The following is a 19,575-nucleotide window of genomic DNA, read 5'->3' as shown; positions in this document are numbered from 1 at the left end:
ACCACCACCAGTGTGCCCCACTGCCACCACCAGTTTGCCACACCGCCATCACCACCGTGCCATACCGCCATCACCACCACCAGTGTACCACACCACCAGTGTGCCACACCGCCACCACCATGTACCACACCACCACCACCAGCCAGCCACTCCAGGCAGCAGGTACCAACAAAATAAAATTACAATTACTCACACAGTCAGGAGGACTCAGACCCTCACAGTGTGCCACACCGCCACCACTATTAAAGATCTTATACAACATAATTGCATTATAAAATAGTAAAAAAAAAGTCACAGTTACTTTGCTGAGTAACTGATTACTTTTACTTTTTTTTGTATACAAACTTTTATTGAAAGGAAACAGAAGATGGTGGTACAAAGAGAATTGGTACATTAATATGACAAATAATGGTATCACGTAGAGTAAACAGAAATATAACAATCTTAAGTAATTTCAAGTTATCTCCATTCAATATGGAAATTTGATATCAAAATAACAACAACGATATCAAAAATATAGTTCCTGGATATAGGTACAGAGCAGTATTGTTCGAAAAGAGAGTTCCATAACACTAAGCGTTAGACCGGAAACACGGTGTCAAATGAAAGGGTTTTAAATAGTTAGTCATCTGTACAGTAGTTAGAAAAAAATATATCTGAGTGTGATTACTTTTTCAATGTGGTAACTGAGTCACTAACTCAATTACTTTTTTGGAGAAGTAATTTGTAACTGTAACTAATTACTTTTTTAAAGTAAGATGACCAACACTGCATCCCAAACACTGTTAGAAAGCACTCCCTAGGAGCACAGTTAACCCTTTGATCGTCCCTGGTGTTAACCCCTTCCATACCAGTGTCATTAGTACAGTAACAGTGCATATTTTTAGCATTGATTACTGTAGTAATGTCACTGGTCCCCTCAAAAGTGTCAAGTGTCAGTTAGGTGTCTGATCTGTCTGCCACAATGTCGCAGTCCCGCTTAAAATTATTGATCGCCGCCTTTACTAGTAAAATAAATAAATAAAAATGAAATAAATCTATCCCCTAGTTTGTAGATGTGATAACTTTTGCGCAAACCAATCAATATAAAATTATTGGGATTTTCTTTTACAAAAAATATGTGTCAGAATACATAATGGCCTAAACTGAGGAAAAAATTTGATTTTTACATTTTTTTTTATTGGGAATGTTTTATAGCAGAAAGTAAAACCTATTGTTGCTGCTGTGTAAGCCGCAGCCTTATATAGTGTGGGGCATGGACTTAGCCCCTGAGCCAGGATTGGCTAAAGGCAGCCTGCCTTTTTGGCCAATCATGGCTCTGACAAGATACTGTGCTGTGATTGGCCAAAACATACAGGTCATGTGCATGCTTTGGCTAATCATCAGTCATTTATTCACTGCACTAGCGCATTGCATTATGGGCTGCTCATAGGCAGGCGTACTTCCCGCCGAGCGCTCCATTTGTTCGTGTGTTCAGCGAACACACGAACAGCTGATGTTCGCCTCAAACATCAAGCCCTACTGGTATCCCAGACCCTGACTGAATGGGCCAAGGTTCTATGACAAGTCTTGACTTCTAGCCAGATGCCTCAAGCATATGTGAAGCTGGTGGACCAGTTGGTCCAGGGGCTAAATTAGGTTTGTGACATATCTTTTGATACAGCTCCACTCCTCTTCAAACTTTCCATTTCGGGCGTGGGGCTGTGGAGATTCCTGTGGCTTAAGTGTTGGTCGCCAGACTTTCAAAAAAGGATTTGGTGGATTTGCCTTTCCAGGGGGACTGGCTGTTTGGGGCTAAGCTTCTAATTTTATGAACCTTACAGGTGGCAAAAGTAGCTTTCTGCTACAGTCCCAGAAGGGAAAAAAGCCTGATAGGAGAATCGTGCCGACCTTCATGGCACAATTTTCACAGCAGAGTTTTCTCTCTCTTGTGTCATTGGCTATGGGATCCAATTCCTTCAAGGCCCCCATGGAAAGCACCAAGCGCCCCTGGCCGCAGAAGTCCTCCAAGCCCATGGATAAGTCCTCCTCAGCATGATGGTTTGCCCCCACCCATTTTCAGGGGGGGGGGTTGCCTTTGCTGATTTTCAGGCTCATGGACTTCCTTTCCTGATAAGTGAATCCCCAAAATCATTCTGTAAGGCTACAAAATAGAATTTCAGGTTCTTTCCCTCCAGTCTGCAGCTCTCATTGACCCATATGCAGGCCTTGTATGGGGCTGTGCAGGATCTGCTTTGATTATCCTGGTGCCCAAGTCAGAGTGGTTCAGAGGGTTTTACTCCAATTGTTCACAGTTCCCAAGATGGACAGGGTTATTTTTATCCTGAACCTTAAGGACCAGAATGCCTTTATGCGGGTTCACAAGTTCCAAATGAAATCCATTCGCTTGGTGGTTGCCTGCCTTCACTAGGAGGACTTTCTGCCATTTATAGACATCAAGGACGCTTACCTGCACATTCCTATCCACGAGGGACATCAGCATTTCCTAGGCTTTGCTCATGGATGCCCATTGTCAATTTGTAGGGTTGCCCTTCGGTCTGGCTTCTGCTCCCTGGGTGTTTACCAAAGTCTTGGCCCAGGTCCTGGCCTTGCTGAGACAGACAATGAGGGATCACTGTAATTGGCTACCCGGATGAATTGCTCCTGCTTACGGAGACACACTCATCTCTGCAGGGCAATGTGGATATCACCATGCATTCCTTATAGGACTTCGGGTGGATCCTGAACCTCAGAAAGTCTGTGTTCACCTCATCCAAAAGCTTGGAGTATCTGAGGCTTATCCTCCATTGAGAGCAGGCCAAGGTGTTCCTCCCATCAGACAAACTACAGAAACTCTGGTCAGTGGTCCAGCAGCTCTTGGCTTACAAGCGAACCTCCCTGCATTTTTGCATACAGGTTTTGGGCCTGATGGTGGCTTCTTTTTGAAGTGGTTCCATATGCCCAGTTCCATACAGGAACACTGTAGACGGAAATCGTATCAAAATGAAAACAGGTTTCCTGCTGCCCTGGACATTAAATTCACCTGGGGCAGTCATCCTCTGGTGGATGCAGTCTCCAGGTTTACAGAATGGAAAGTCCTTCCTTCCTTTTTGATGGACTGTGGTCATGACAGATACCAGCTTGTCAAAGACAAACTACAGAAACTCTGGTCAGTGGTCCAGCAGCTCTTGGCTTACAAGCGAACCTCCCTGCATTTTTGCATACAGGTTTTGGGCCTGATGGTGGCTTCTTTTTGAAGTGGTTCCATATGCCCAGTTCCATACAGGAACACTGTAGACGGAAATCGTATCAAAATGAAAACAGGTTTCCTGCTGCCCTGGACATTAAATTCACCTGGGGCAGTCATCCTCTGGTGGATGCAGTCTCCAGGTTTACAGAATGGAAAGTCCTTCCTTCCTTTTTGATGGACTGTGGTCATGACAGATACCAGCTTGTCAAAGACAAACTACAGAAACTCTGGTCAGTGGTCCAGCAGCTCTTGGCTTACAAGCGAACCTCCCTGCATTTTTGCATACAGGTTTTGGGCCTGATGGTGGCTTCTTTTTGAAGTGGTTCCATATGCCCAGTTCCATACAGGAACACTGTAGACGGAAATCGTATCAAAATGAAAACAGGTTTCCTGCTGCCCTGGACATTAAATTCACCTGGGGCAGTCATCCTCTGGTGGATGCAGTCTCCAGGTTTACAGAATGGAAAGTCCTTCCTTCCTTTTTGATGGACTGTGGTCATGACAGATACCAGCTTGTCAGGCTGGGGAGGAGTCCTGGGAATTGACTCTGCTCAGGGTCACTGGACTCTGTTGGAAGCTTGCCTGCCAATCAATGTTCTGGAGCTTTGTGCAACCAGGTTATCACTGACACATTGACTATGAGGTCTGCCGATCCAGATCCAGTCAGATAACTCCACCACAGTGGTGTATGTCAATCATCAGGGCAGCATGAGAACTGCAGCAGCGGCATTGGAGGCATCTCACATCCTGAGATGGGCAGAAAAGTTTGTTCTGACACTACCCGTCGTACATATTCTAAGGTCAAAAACTGGCAAGTAGATTATCGAGGCCATCAGATCTTGGATCAGATCCCTGCACCCAGAGGTGTTCCATCCACTCTGCCTTCACTGGGGGCACTGAATGTGGATCTTGTGTCCAGTCTCAACCTGAAGGTTTCAAGGTCTGTAGCAAGATCGTTAGACCCTCTGATGGACGTGACAGAAGTGCTAGTGACAACATGGGATCAGTATAATCTCATCTATGCCTTTCCATTCTTCAGACTGATTCCTCATCTACTATGCAGGATAGAGGCCAAAAAGAGGCTTTACCGTCGCTGGTTTTTTTGTAGCGTGGCTATTGAAAACCAGGTTCTGAAGTATAGGGGATTGTCTGGCTCCATGATTCCAACTGTGTTGAAGGCTTAAGTCTACCTCTCGGAAAAATTATCATCGTATCTGTAGAGCTTATATCATTTGGTGCGAGTCTCTGGTGATACACCATCACTCATTCTCAGTGGCTCTGATGTTGGCCTTCCTCAAATGGGAAATGGAACACAAGTTTGCATTGAGTACAATTAAGGGTCAAGTCTCTGCTTTGTCTGTTTTCTTTTAGTGCCCCTTGGCCACGCATTCCTTGTTTTGCACTTACATTCAGAGTGTTCGTCATGCGGTCCACCTGTGCGTTACACGTTGCCACTAGGGAGGGATGGACTCTGTGTTCATTTGACTCGAACATCAGCTGTTTGTGTGTTCGCAGAACTCACAAACAAATGGAGCGCTCAGCGGGAAGTTCGCCCACCGATGAGCGCCCTGTCAGAATGTTTATATTGCTCTAAAAAAAAGTGTCAGTTTATGCAAATAAGCAAGGATCTATAAGTAAGGAGATTCTTAACTTATTTCCATAAATATACAAAAACTCAAGTTCGTTTATTGGTGATAACTTGAAGACAAGATGAATAGAATTTTGTTCAAAAATATATATATTTATTACTAAAAGTCAGTGCAGAATAATACCAAAATATAACGTAATAAACACAAAATATGGAACAAAATTTCAATAATATGTATTACACAGGTAATGTGAAAAATACAATCAAAGAATATTATTACAGAATATCAAAGTAACCAAAACCCATAAACTTGTGGAATGTAATTAATAGCTTCTCATCAGCTCACAAAGTATGGAAACAAAATTGTATAGATTTGACACGTGACCTCTCTCAGCCAACAGATGTTCACAACTCAAAATTTTACAAAATGCATGGACAAAAATTGTTGCACCATGCACCAAACTGGCTATAAGCCAAGAATGTATTTGGGATAAAGATAAACTTCCACTAAGTTAATTTATTTCGAGTAAACATCACAACGGCACCATTTACTGGAAACTGAAATCAGCCTCAAGGGGATTTATACATATGTGTATAATCTCCCAAGATTGGAAAATAGACCGGTCATACTGCAGTTAGAATGATCTAAATTCAAATCTTGATGCTCTAAAGATCTAATGGTTCAGTCAGATGTACATGGCTAGCAAATTAGAAAAACAGAAATTTATACTTTACCAAAAATGTCAACGTCTGTTGTCTGAGAAGTCACTTTGGTGTCTCAGTTCCCTTGAGTAGACTGCCATCAGCTTCAGATGTCTACCATCAGTGTGTAAGAACCTCCCTAAGAGTACTCTTACTTCCTTCCTCTCCTCTCGATTCTCCTCTCTTCTCGAATCCCCCTTCTCTTAACTTTCATTAAACTTTTATCCTCAGGAAATGTGGGCGTGGATTTTGTTTTCCACGTGATGGCACGTCAGATGGTGTCTCATATTACTATGTACCTCTACCTTGTCATCACCAAAAGGGGGCACTATTTGCCTGTATAAAAGTTTGGGGAATTTAATTTAATTCAACTATTTTCTAAAAGATAAACTTTTGACCTAAGCCTTGGAGAAAAACCTAAATCTCTTAGGATGCTTTCTCCCATGCCAGCTACTGTCAGATTACCGGCTACCTTAAGATATATATATATATATTGCTTTAATAAAGTCTGAAACCACAGCAATTAACATTCCTTCTCCAAATACCTTGAAAGTGAAGTAATTTGGTACAAAACACAAATTAGTTCTTTATGCATAAAAAGAAAATGGTATAAATATTACCCAATTCTATGTACTTAAAGTTTATACCCACTGTATCAATAACAATACACATATATTTCAAGGATTACCTCCCCCAATATATAATAAATATCAGTTGAATATTAGAAAAGTATATGTATTTATAACATTCCTTGAATTTATTCAATTAGGTAGGCCTATAGATGCTTCATATAATATAACAATACAGTAACATTATTGCTAATACAATCACTACAATGAATAATAATGTTTCATCAGACAATTTTTAAATGAGCCCTTTTTTTATTAAAAAAAAAAAATGAAACATTCCTATCGCTTGTCCACAGCTGCTTCCCTGGCTTGTAACTGATCATTAAAACCAAAACTGGAAGTAACAAAATCCTCATTGCTTCTGGTTTCTGATGTCCCACTTCTCTCACTGTGTGCCTGGAACTGGATGCCGCTGGTTGCATCCTTACCTGACTCCCTAATCAGAACCAGGTAAAGGTGGCAGGAGGGGTAGCCCCTTCCACCACCTGTAAAATTAATCTAGCAGCTATATAGTTTTGATTACTTTTACTAAAAAGACAAGCGCTAGTTGAAAAAAATGATGCCATTGTATACCTACTTCAACGTAGACCATTTATCAATGGCCTAAGGACATGAAGTGGTTACTTTGTTTGAACACCCTGTGTTGGAATTTGAAGTATTATCGAGGACTACTCCCAGGCCTCCAAAATATATACACTGGGTAGTGGATGATCAGGTTTTTTCTGCAGAATGTTTTCCACCCCCTGATCCTGACTCACTTGGTATTGAGGTATACAGAGAGAATATATTCATAATGACAAGGAGCCAGTCTGGTTCAAAGTCAAGTACGTGTGATAATTTGTATAAAAAGTCTTTGGTCCACCAGCCCATCATATCTCATTAGCACTGAATTGGTCAGAAATGCCGCCTGCCCCATCCTCCCCTGCTGCAGTCTACAGGGGCAATTTATCTTTACCCATCCAGCATCTGGCAGTGTGGAAAGGTTGAAATACACTCTTATTTGCAGGTAATAAGCATTCTCTGATTCAGTTAAGGACAGGATCACTTTGAAGTGTACATAATACTTAACAATTAACTTTTTTTCCCTTTTGGTCTTTTGAAAATACAATTGATAGCTCATTGATACTGTATATCAGTGTTGCCAACCTACCAGATTGAAATTTACTGACATGACACCCAAAATTTTGTGGCACGGCCAAGTTTACAAAAGTTACAAATTACAGATTTAAGTGCAAATTTCAGTGTTTAATCTACAAACAAGTACAATATGCAATTAGCAATGTGATTTAGGGTAGATATTAAGGCAATTTCTTATTTTATTTTTAATACAGTAAGTAGCTCAGGGACAGGACTCACACATGAAACTGACTCTTACAGTGACACTGACAGCAGTGTGCAGCAGCACAGATGATGATGACACCTCACCAATGATACGTCCCCTCCAGGGTGCAGTGAGGTCAGTGGCTGGTGAGGCACTGGCTAATATCAGAGCCAGATACACACAGGTTACATATTCACAAGTTACGTATTTGATTCTCATTATATAGGTGATTGCAGTTCTACTAGTTAAACTCCTTTAACAAAAATATTTACAAACGATGTCCCTTTAAGATGTTTTTCAGTGGGGGGCGTGGCTCGGACATGGCGGTGTGAGGACGCTTCTACACGGTGCTCCCACTCCTTGTCCTCCCTTCTCGGCAATTATACTTCACTTCTAGCTAATATGAGCGTCCACAGAAAGAAGAAAACTAAATCTGCATCCGCAGCATCTTCCAAGCCGACCTCGGTCACCCCGATCCGCTCCTTCTTCCCGGAATCTACGAGCCCGTCTCCTTGTCCTCGGCCTTGTCCCTGACTCCACGTGGTGGCCTGGGATCCACAGCCGCCCCCCTGCTGGGACAAAGCTCCTCTCCTTTGCCTCCCGTTCGTGTCATGGCCGCTGCCGCAGCGTTACCCGCCTCCCAGCCGTCTCCCGCTGTCCAGATAGGAGACACTGCTGAACTGTGGGCTCTCCTCCGGGCTCTACCTACCAGGGCGGATATGGAGGCCATTGTGGCTTAGGTCGCGGAGCAACACAAAAGGGACTATCAGCAGCTCAGCGGTGAAGTGGCCCAGCTGGACGGTCACCTCTCGGCCGGAGAATCGGCGGTTAGTGCCCTTCAATCTAGGGTGCTGGCTCTGGAAAGCACTCAATCCTCCCATGCCGAGACGCTTGCCTCCCACCAGCTCAGGATGGAGGACTTTGAAAACCGGAGCCGTCGTAATAATCTGCGGCTCCGCGGCATCCCGGAGGCTACTGGCTCTGAGGACCTGGTTGAGACGGTGCGGGCTATCCTCTCCCTGGTCAGTACACCAGATCCTCAGGCCCCCTACGAGTTTGACAGGGTTCATTGTGCCCTGGGTGCCCGGCCATCTGACCCCTCCAGACCCAGAGACGTGATCTGCCGACTCCATAGGTATACAGTGAAGGAGAGGGTGCTTCGGGATGCCTGGGTGAAAGGTCCGGTGGACTTCGATGGAGCGTCGGTGCAGATCTTCCCGGACATTGCCCGGGGTACTTTACAGAGGCGAGCGATGCTGAAGCCCTTGCTGGAGCAGCTGAGACAACCGGAGCTCACCTACCGCTGGGGATTCCCGCTGCAGCTCACTGTGCGGAAAGCTGGATCTTCCTTCACCCTTCGCAAGCATGCTGATCTACCGGCCCTGTTTACCTTCCTGGGCATGCCCCCCCGTGGACCTCCCGGACTGGTTGGCGTTGCTCCCGGATCGTGACCCCGGATGGGGCACCGGAAGATTCAACCGCCCCTTGCCACGGAGACAGTGTCGGAGGGCTCAGCGCTCGAGGGAGAGCTCCCGCGGGCCGGAGGTCGAGGCCCCTGAGACTTGATCACCTAATTGCCTTGGTCTGTGAGTATGGCCCGTGCTCGCCTTTCCCCCCTTCCCCGACCCTGCTGCTGGCTGCCGACACTGGTCTGACTGAGGTTTCCCTCCGGGCTCTCCCCTGTGGCTCTATGTCCGGCTATGACAGTCTGCTTTTCACCGCTCCCCTTCCCCCTACTGACTGTCAGTGCTTGCGGTCCGGACTTTTGAAGTGTAGGACGCCCTCCCCTGGCATCTCTCGGAGGTCCCCCATTGTCCTCTGCCTGCTCCTGCTGTGCTCTTTCCCCCTTTTGCTCCCCCCCGCCCTCCTGCCCGGGCCTCCCCCCTGTTGACTGGGCCTCCCGTGCCACGGTGCCCCCCTCCTGCTGGCGTGCCATCCTCTCCCTCATGTGCCCCTCACCCCCCCTGCCGCTTGGATGCCTTCCGCTTTGCTCTCCCCTTGTTGCAGATGCATGTGCTGCTGGATGAGGACTTACTCAAGACTGCTACGTCCGGGACCCTGTGCTTGGGTGGGGGGGGGGAGCATGTTGGGTTGCTGATCCGGCATCTATATACTGCTCTGATATGCCGATGGGGATTCGCCTTGTATGTCAGCTATGTGGGGCGGCGGGAGGGGGGGCATGCTGGGTTGTTAATCAGGTTGAATGGTGTTGCTTTGCTATGCAGGTGGGGGATTTGCCGTATGTGGGTTTTATTTTTTATATGGGGCTGTGGGAGGCATCCTGCTGGAGGTCGCTGTCGGTGGTCCTTCTCTTCTGCTCCCCCCTGTTTCAGGGATATATCTCTTCTCTGCCTTCTGGCCTGTCTACCTATTGTCTCTTGTCTCCCCTCCTCCCTCCCCCCTTTCCCCCTCCTCCCTCCCCCCTACTCTCCCTCCCTCCCCCTCCTCTCCCTCCCTCCCCCCTCCTCTCCCTTCCCCTCCTCTGTCCCCCTCTCCATTCCCCCCTCTCGCTGACTTGCTCCTCTTCTCTCTTTCTCTCCCGGCCTCCGGCGGGTGCCTGCCCAGCGGTGCACGGTGGGGTGGGGGGGCGCGGAGCTCTCCCTCGTTCCGCGGGGCCACCCTGGGCTGGCATGGCTGGTCTTTCCCCCCTCTTTTGGGGGTGCCCGCGGAGTGGGGGGGACCTGCGCTCCTGCACTGTCTATTGTGGGGGAGGGTTGCCTGTCTCGATGCTTGGGCTGCTTGGCTGCCTGTGCTTTGCCCCACGGGGCTGCTCAGTGTACCCTCCTGGCTCCTGGCGTCGGCACGGTGGTGGGAGGACCTGGCTCAGCTAACCGGGGTTTGAGCCTCGGGTGTTTATCTCCCTGCCCTGCTCCTGCTTGGCTGGGGCTGTGTCCTCCCGCCCGTCGTGCCGTGCCCATCCTCTCAGCCCTTGAGTTGCGGAGGTGCCGCGTTGATTTACTATATGTTATTGTGTGGCTGCCATGCTGGGGTATGTTCGGGTCCTTCTCCCCCTTCCTCTTTCCCTCCCTAGGCCCGCCTCCCAACCCCCTTCCCTCCCCCCTCCTTCCTCTTCTCTCCCCCCTCCCTCCTCTTCTCTCCCCCTTCTTTTCTCCCCCCTTCTTTTCTCTCCCTTTCCTCCCTTCTTCCCTTCTCTTTTCTCCCCTTTCTCCCCTTTTCTCCTTCTCTCTTTCCCCCTCCTCCCTTCTCCCCTTCCTCTCCCCCTCCCTCTTCCTTCCCTTCTGCCATCCTTTTTCCCGCATTCCTCCACCCCCCTCGCGGGGCCATCCCTGATCAGACCTGGTATACTATTCGCTAAGACTCCCTCGGGACCTCATGGGCCCGCGGGCCCGCGGACTGGTGGGCTCCCGTGGTTAGTCTCTGGACGCTTTAGTGTGGACAGCCAGAGTTAACCCTCTGAAGCTGTTATGTTGCACATCCTTTATTGATCATTCTTTACCTTACGTTTTTTAGAGATCGGTTATTATTGGACGCTCTTGCTTCTTTATGTTGAAAACCTCTTTTTTGTTTTCCACATCACTCTTGTTTATTGCACATTTGTTTGCCGAGTCGGGTACGGCGGGGAGCGGACACCATTCTCCTCCTCTGTTGGTGGCCTTCCCCGTACCCCCTATAGGGTTCTTTTTTTCACCCGGGGCTCCCCACACTCCACCCAATCTAGGGGTGGTGGGTCTGGCGCTCCTGGTGACTTGAGACTGGTTCTCAAAGTGCCAGTTGGCACCGTAGCTTCCTACCTCTCCCCCTCCCTTTCGTTCCCCTCCTATGTTCCCCGCTCTCTCAGTACTTAAGTTCCCTTCCCTCTCCCCACTCTCTCCCCCCCTCCCCCCCCTTTTTTTTTTTCTCTCCTTTTCCTGAGTGAGATGGCCGCCCCTCGGGTTGACCCGGTCCGTTTGGTGACCCTTAACGTCCAGGGACTTAACACGCCGGAAAAGCGCTCCATCATTTTGACTGACCTTCACCGCCTTCGGGCCCATGTTGGCTTCCTGCAGGAAACCCATTTCAAGGCCACCTCGCTCCCGAAGTTGGGTAATCAACGATTCCCCACTGTCTACCATAGCTGCTCGCCTGATTCCAGATCGAGAGGGGTTAGCATACTGATCAGTAGCCGCGCTCCTTGGATGTTCCTGGACTCGTGGAGCGATGGGACGGGCCGAGCCCTCTTTGTAAAGGGCCGCCTAGGCTCTGTCCCGGTCACTCTCGCCAATTTTTACTTACCTAACACAGAGCAGATCTCCTGCCTCGAACCTCTTCTGTCTCAGCTTCATGACTTCATGGAGGACCAGGTTCTCCTGGGAGGGGATCTTAACTTTGTTATGGATCCGGTCCTGGATGCGTCCAGAGGCGCCTCCCACATCTCGTATGCTGCTCTCAAACGTCTTAAGAAGAGCTTTCATGCCTTTCACCTTGTGGACGTCTGGCGGATCCTCCACCCGACGTCTCGGGACTATACCTTCTACTCTTCTCCACACTACTCCTACACACGTATCGACTAATTCCTGATCCCGCAGGCCTTGTTGGGGAAGGTAATCTCCTCCTCCATAGGCCCTATCACTGTCTCTGATCATGCCCCGGTGGTTCTTGAGCTGGACCTTCACTCGCCGGAGCCTAGGCAGTGGCAGTGGAGGCTGAATGACAGTCTCCTCCAGGACCCCAAGGTGCTGGGGGAGCTTCAGGTCGAGCTGGGACGGTTCTTTTCCTCCAACGCCCTTCCAGAGAGCCCCCCTTTGATGGTCTGGGAAGCTCATAAGAGCTATATGAGAGGAGTGTTGATCAAGATAGGGTCTCAACGCAAGCGAGAAAGAACCCGCCAGATGTACGACCTTCTCACGCGTTTGGAGTCCCTGGAGGCCACCCATAAAAGGTCTTTGGCCCAGTCGGTCCTCCAAGAGCGGACGGTCCTTCGTGAACAGCTACGTTCCCTGACCCTTTGTAGAGCCAAAGCCTTGTTGGGTCTACAGACAGGTCTTTTATGAGCATGGGGATAAATGTGGCAAGATATTGGCGCGCTCCTTGCGACAACAGAGAGCGCAGACATTCATTCCTGAAATACTTTCATCTCCGACCCAGAAGGTCCAGGCAACGGATCGCATAGGGGAAGCCTTTCATCGATATTATGCCTCCCTGTACAACTTGACCTCTGACACGTCTGAGCCCGCGCGGGAAGCTCTTCGCACGAGGATTCAAGAGTATATCAGTGCTTCTGGTCTCCCCTGCCTCCCGTCGGAGGCCTTGGAGCGCCTAGAGGAGCCGCTTCACCCCGACGAGCTTTCGAGCGCCTTGACTGGCTCCCAGAGGGGCAAAGCCCCTGGCCCAGACGGATATTCTTTGTATTATTACAAGTGTTTTGAGCCTGTTCTGTCCCCGCACTTTATTGCTGCCTACAACGCGCTGGGCGTAGGAGCCTACAACGCGCGCATATTACCGTGATAGCTAAAGAGGGCAAGGATCCCCTCCTCTGCCAGAGCTATAGACCCATCTCCCTCCTCAATGTGGATCTGAAACTGTTTACCAAAATTTTGGCCTCTCGCCTGGCCCCCCTGCTCCCGCAGTTGATCCATGACGACCAGGTGGGATTTGTGCCTTCCAGGGAGGCCAGGGATAACACTACGAAGGCCCTGGATTTGTTGCATCTGGCATGTGCGCGAAGGACCCCTACGCTGCTTCTGTCGAAGGACGCCGAAAAGGCGTTTGACCGGGTGAACTGGGATTTCCTTCTGGGAACCATGGAGCACATAGGACTGAGACAGCGTATGTTGTCCTGGATACGCGTGATCTACTCCCGCCCCTCGGCTTGTGTTAAGATCAACGGCCTGCTTTCCAGCCCGTTTACGATCACTAATGGGACCCGGCAGGGCTGCCCTCTGTCGCCCCTGATTTTTGTATTGACACTAGAGCCCTTTTTGCGTTCAATTAGGGCCAATGCTGACGTGACTGGATTGGACATCTCCCCACTACTTGCCCCAAAGGTGGCAGCTTACGCCGATGATCTCCTCTTTTTCCTTACTAACCCTCTTATATCCTTGCCCAATCTTATGAGGGAGTTCCGTGCCTACGAAGCTCTATCGTCTTATAAGATTAATCAACAGAAGTCAGAGGCCCTACCAGTGGCGATGCCTCCGGCCTTATTGAGCCTTCTTAGGATGGACTTCCCATTTAAATGGAGCTCCTCCCATATAAAATATCTTGGGATCTTCCTCCCCAACTGTCCGGACCGCATCTTTGAATGCAATTTCCCTCCCCTCCTCTCCTGTATAAAGGGGATGTTCTCGTGGTTTGGGCGGTGTAACATTATCAAAATGAATGTCATGCCACGTCTGCTCTACGTGTTGCAAGCCCTCCCGATTGTTGTCCCTCCGGCCCTCCTGCGCAAAATAAACAAAACCTTCCGTAGGTTCCTTTGGGTGAGAGGGCCCCCCCGCCTTGCACTGAAGGTTCTTCGTATGCCCAAGCTCTGTGGAGGCATGCGACGATGTACTACGCTGCCTGCCACCTCACCAGAGTTGTTGACTGGCACGTCCATGGCCACCTGAAACAATGGATCAGGATTGAACGGAGTCCTGAGGACCCCCCTCCGGAATCCCTCTTATGGGGCGCATCGGACCTACCGAAACGTGTATCAGATCACCCGACTGTGGGGGCCACCGTGAGACTGGGTCGTAGGATCTGCGGAGAGGGCCTGATTGCCTCACTCCCTTCCCCTTTGTTCCCGGTGCTCGAAAACCAGAACTTTTTCCCTGGCCGGACAGATCAAGGTTTCCGCCTCTTGAAATCTAGCGGACTCCATCAGGCCAAACACTTCATCGTCCAGGGGAGGTGGGTCTCGCGACAGGCTCTCTTTTCCAGTGGCTCTTTTGCCGCTCTGTCTTTCTGGCAGAAGGTGCAGCTGGCGCACTTCTTACAGTCCCTCCCACCTGCATCCTCCTTTGACAGACGCCTGCTGCCTTTCGAGGAACTGCGTGCATCAAACTCTCCGTTGTGACATACCATTTCTTTGATATATCGCCTCCTGACGGGGCCTGAGCCCTCCGCCCGACCCCTGTTTCTCACCCGCTGGGAGAGGGACCTGGGCCTTTCTTTCTCAGACCACCAAGTGGATCGTATTTTCTTTTTTAAGTATAAGACGTCCACCTGTTCCAAATATCAGGAAGCAAGCTACAAATTGTTGACCAGGTGGTATTACACCCCGGCCAGGTTACGCAGAATGTTCCCTTCTTGTTCTGATCTCTGCTGGAGATGTGGGGAGGAGGTGGGCTCTCTTCTCCACATTTTCTGGTCCTGCAACCGCTTACAGCCCTTTTGGGCTGAGGTCCTGTGCATTGCCCAAAAGTTCACGGACCATGCTCTTACTTTGGACCCTGCTCTCATCCTCCTTCACCACAACAGTTTCCCGCGAGCGTCCTACAGGAATTCAATCTTGCCGTTTCTCTTTACGGCAGCCAAAAGCTGTATCCCTCTTCTCTGGAAGCAGTCACAGCCTCCCACGGTGGCTATGTGGCTGCGGAAAGTGGCAAGTATCAATGAGATGGAAGATCTTGTGGCTACCGAACGGGGCACGAGGGAGAAGTTCCTCAAAAGATGGTACTACTGGCATGAATTCAGCTTTTCCGCAGAATATAAGGACTTGGTGGTCTAGCTTGATATCTGCGGACTGGGTGGTCATCTCTCTCCTTATCCTTCCCTCCCCCTAGTCCCCCCCCTTCTCTTTCCCCTTTTTTTTTCTCTCTTTACTACTTCCCCCTCTACTGTCCCTGCCTTCTTCCCTCTCACCCTGTGGGTTTGTCCCACCTTCTCAGTAAAAAGAAATGGGAGAGGCGGGAGCATAGGACCTGCTACACTTTTTCTTTTACTTGTCGGTCTCTTCTTGCGGGCATTCATACTTGGGTCCTCCCTGGTAGGCTGCGGGGGGTTGGGTCTGCTGGGGTGGTTACTCCCCGCCTCCGTATCCCGGCCATATAGTGGATGCCGGTGGGGGGGGGGCTCACTGGGGGCCTGGCCTCCTGTGGTGCCTTGATGTGACGTCTTCTTCAACTGCCCTCATGTTCTGACGTTGTATATTATGTGATTGCTAGCACTCTTTCCAAACTGAGTTATGTCTAGAACTGTGTATATGATCCTGTATTCTTGACTCATTTGTATGCCTTTTCCTCTCCTAATAAACATTGAATTTATAAGATGTTTTTCAGTCACCTTTTTGTTGATGCTGGAAAAAATCTTATCAGAAAAGATAACAAAAAAGATTGTAGTAAAAAAAAACATGTCTCTTTACTTTTGGAAGCAAGAAATATAACAGTAATATTCAGTAATAAACAAGTAAACAAAGAAAGGTTCAGGCTTATTTACTAAAAGGTGAAATGCAGGAGAATTTAAAACAAATGGTAAAACGATCCAACTAAAAATAAATCTATATAATGTTTGGGGGTTCTGAGTAATTTTTTAGCAAATAAAATTATGATTTTTACATGTAGAAGAGAAGTGTCAGAATTTGCCTGGGTGGCAAGTGGTTAATTACCATAAGTAAGTAATATACAAATAATTATTATATATTGTTTTTAAGGTAATTTGCTATATTTTCAAAAACTGTACTCAAGCAGGTGGCTTAAATCGGTAGTATACTCCGCTTTTTATCTTTTACCTACAGGTAAGCCTATATTAAGGCTTACCTGTAGGTAAAATGAATATCTCCTAAACCTACACGGTTTAGGACAGTGATGGCGAACCTTGGCACCCCAGATGTTTTGGAACTACATTTCCCATGATGCTCCTGTACTCTGCAGTGTAGTTGAGCATCATGGGAAATGTAGTTTCAAAACATAAGGGGTTTCCAAGGTTCACCATCACTGGTTTAGGAGATATTTTCCCTGCATGCAGCCACTGACACCAGTGGCACATGCGCTCTAAAGGTCCGGTGTATCTTGCCAGACCTTCAGAGCTCCTTGCCGGGTTTTTGCCGGAAAGTGATCTCCCGCGCGCATGCGCAGGAGTGACATCATCGTGGCTACGGCCACTCACAGCGCTGGAGCCGCCGAACCCGGAAGAGACGCAGAGGGAACATGTCAGCTGCCTCAGCGGTGTCCGGGCGACCGTGTGGGGGCTTCATTCTAAGGGAAGTATTTCATAATGTGTTAGTATGCTATGCATACTAGCTCATTATGCCTTTGTCCTGCAGGGTTTTTTTTTTGTTTGTTTTTTGGAGGATACAACCGCTTTAACGGATAAATTACTGAAGTTTAAAGTTATAACTTCAAACCAGTAATTTCACAGTAAATAGATAATAAATAAATTATGTTATAACAAATAGCATAATAATATATTATTTTGCTTGATTAAAAAAGTACCTTTTCAGCAGCAGCAGATTCTCCCTCTTAAATGCATGTGTTTTTTTTTACAGTAAAAATACTAATGGTTGGTAACACTGCTGTATATTTGTTGGATAAGTACAAAAGTACTAATTGATGCTGCAAGTGTCCTGTGCACCCTGCCTGTGTTACTTCATAGAGTCTAATAAGCACTCTCAGCTCTTTCCTTGAAATATATCCCTCTGCTATGTTGAGAGATAAGGAGAGGGGATATACAGTATTGTGTAATAGAGTAAAGCAAACCTAAACTGTCTAGGGCTGTGTGTTGTCTGTCATAAGAGTTATTTAGGATACAAGTGTATCAGGTATTTTTCTGTACTTGCAATGTCTGTAAAAGGATAAAATGTGGAGAATTGTGTATATTGCTGAGAAAAAAAAAATCTCTGTTCTCAAGTAATATGTGGATGTTGGATGACCACACCTAGTAACCTGTATCATTAGCATTTGAAAATAAAATGTAGTAATGATAAAACTATGATAATATTATGAACACTACAGATGAAAATATCAACATTCTCCTCTTCTGCTTTAACCTGATTCATAAAATATTTCCATTATATTCCCAGATATTCAGGAAAAGCACAAACAACATCTGATGGAGAAGACTGAGACTCTAGTGGAGCATAGACCCCCAGGAACTACCCTGGAACCACAAAGATTCCTCATCAATGAACGTTATGTGAAGCTGATTGTAGTCTCCACTGATCAGTTCAGGCAGCGTCCCCAGAATGAGCTAATACAGACTGGGGAAAAACATGAGGAATGCTTGGAGGAAACACAGACTGGACTGGAACACATTTCCCCCAACAGGCTCTTCAGATGGAACCATCGGTCACATTGTGTACCACATGCAGTAATGGTGAGCGGAGTGCCAGGAATAGGGAAGACCACCTTGATGCAGAAGTTTGTCTATGACTGGGTGACCGGAAAACACTACCAGAGATTTGCCTTTCTCTTCTTCTTCAGATTTCGGGACCTTAATAAACAAGGAGAGGTCAGCTTGGAGGAGATGATTCTTCATCATTATCCACATCTGGAGGGTTGGATTGGAGATATTGTACAAGATCCAGAGAGACTTCTGTTTGTATTTGATGGATTAGATGAAAGTATTCACCAAATGGATTTCAGATCAAGCAAACTGTCCAATCCAAAGCAGAGAAGACATTTTGGTGAGATTGTGGCCGGTTTGGTGAGGCAGAGACTTCTTAAGGGTTCCTCTGTACTGATAACCAGCCGCCCCACCAGATTGGTATCAGTTGATACCGGTGTTTTTCAGAGAATAGCTGAGATCATGGGATTTCTCCATGAAGACAGACTGATCTTCTTTAATAATTTTTTTGGAAATGAGGAATTATCAGGAAAGGCTTTTCATTATGTGCAGGAGAATGACACGCTGTACACTTTCTGTTATATCCCATCATACTGCTGGATCATCTGTACAGTGTTATCAATGTGCTTCAAAGCCCAACCCCCAATCACTGATCAGCTGATGACATCATTACCCAAAACAGTGACACAACTCTTTGTGACTTTTGTCTCCAACATTCTGGCCAATCACAGCCAGAATAAAGATGGTGGTCATACTGCTCGGGAACTGCTGACCTCTATTGGGTGGATGGCAGAACATGGAGTCATGAATCACATGATTGTATTTGATGAGCGTCATCTGGAGTCATTCAGTGTGAGAAATGATAAGCATCTCTTTTCATCTTTCATGATGGAATCTGGTCTGCCTCCGAATGTGGATTACACCTTCTTACATCTCACTCTTCAGGAGTTTTTTGCTGCTTTAGTCCATTTTATTATCTATAATCCTGACAGATTACAAAAAACACTTGATAAGGCTGAATCTTACAAAGATGGTCGTGCTGAAATATTCCTCCGTTTCCTCTGCGGTCTCTCAGACTCTTCTACTAGATCCATGTTAAAGTCTCATGTGGGAGAATTGTCTACTCAGGCTGCCAGACATGTCATCACCTGGATCCAGAAGAAAAACACAGAACAAAGACCTGACAAATCTAAAAACAAGAAGCAGCTTTACAATATATTCTACTATCTCTATGAGAGCAGGAATAAGGCTCTGGTGTCAGAATGTATTGGATCAAACAAAGTTGACTTTTCTGAGGTCCCCCTCAGCCCTCTGGACTGCTCTGTGCTGTCTTTTATCCTTCAATCCTGCAGAGAGACAGAAGTAAATCTTGATTTGTCTAGAATTCCGAGTGAAGGATTGAGGAAATTTATACCAGCTCTACACACCATCAAGAGTTTAAGGTAAATCTAAAATCTTATTAAAATCACAGTGCTGTAATAAATTGGTATTTTCAGGTGTTTTTCCAGATAAATTATTAATTATTGGTGTGATTTGTTTTCTGTTGTATGCAGACTGTACATAATGTATCTATTTATATGAATACATCAGATAAGACTTAAAGTAGAATTGAAGACAAAACCTTTTCTTTTCTTCTTGGGTAGAGTAAGAGAAGGTTATAACCTCTGTCAGTTTTTGTCATTAGTGTCCCATTGGGGAGATTTCCCTTCACTTCCTGTCCTATAGACAAAATAGAAAGTAAGTGGAAATTCCTCCAAAGTGAATTAATCCCTGGTTGTCACCAGAACTAGTGTCCCTATTGCAAGATTTCTCCTCTTTTCCATGTTCTGGTGACAACCCAATTTATTTTTCACTTGCACTCTCAGTGATAACAGTAAACAAAACACATAGAGAGTGTGACTCT

At 47.1% G+C, this 19,575-nt stretch overlaps 1 protein-coding gene across 2 annotated transcripts in view; it reads left to right on the top strand.

Annotated features, from left to right (window-relative positions):
- LOC309569625 (NACHT, LRR and PYD domains-containing protein 3-like) overlaps window positions 1–19,575 on the top strand; it is a 540,899-nt gene that overhangs the window by 120,927 nt on the left and 400,397 nt on the right. For both annotated transcript variants that reach the window (XM_082275519.1, XM_082275518.1), the window contains exon 4: window positions 17,410–19,114. In XM_082275519.1, coding sequence (XP_082131645.1) covers window positions 17,410–19,114 — 1,705 coding nt within the window. The remainder of the gene's footprint in view (window positions 1–17,409; window positions 19,115–19,575) is intronic.

This window comes from Pelophylax lessonae (genome assembly GCF_965119305.1).
Source record: "Pelophylax lessonae genome assembly, chromosome: 13".
In the NCBI taxonomy this organism is placed as follows: Eukaryota; Metazoa; Chordata; class Amphibia; order Anura; family Ranidae; genus Pelophylax; species Pelophylax lessonae.
The sequence above is the reverse complement of the archived record's forward strand: the minus strand, read 5'-3'. Positions and strand labels throughout refer to the sequence as shown.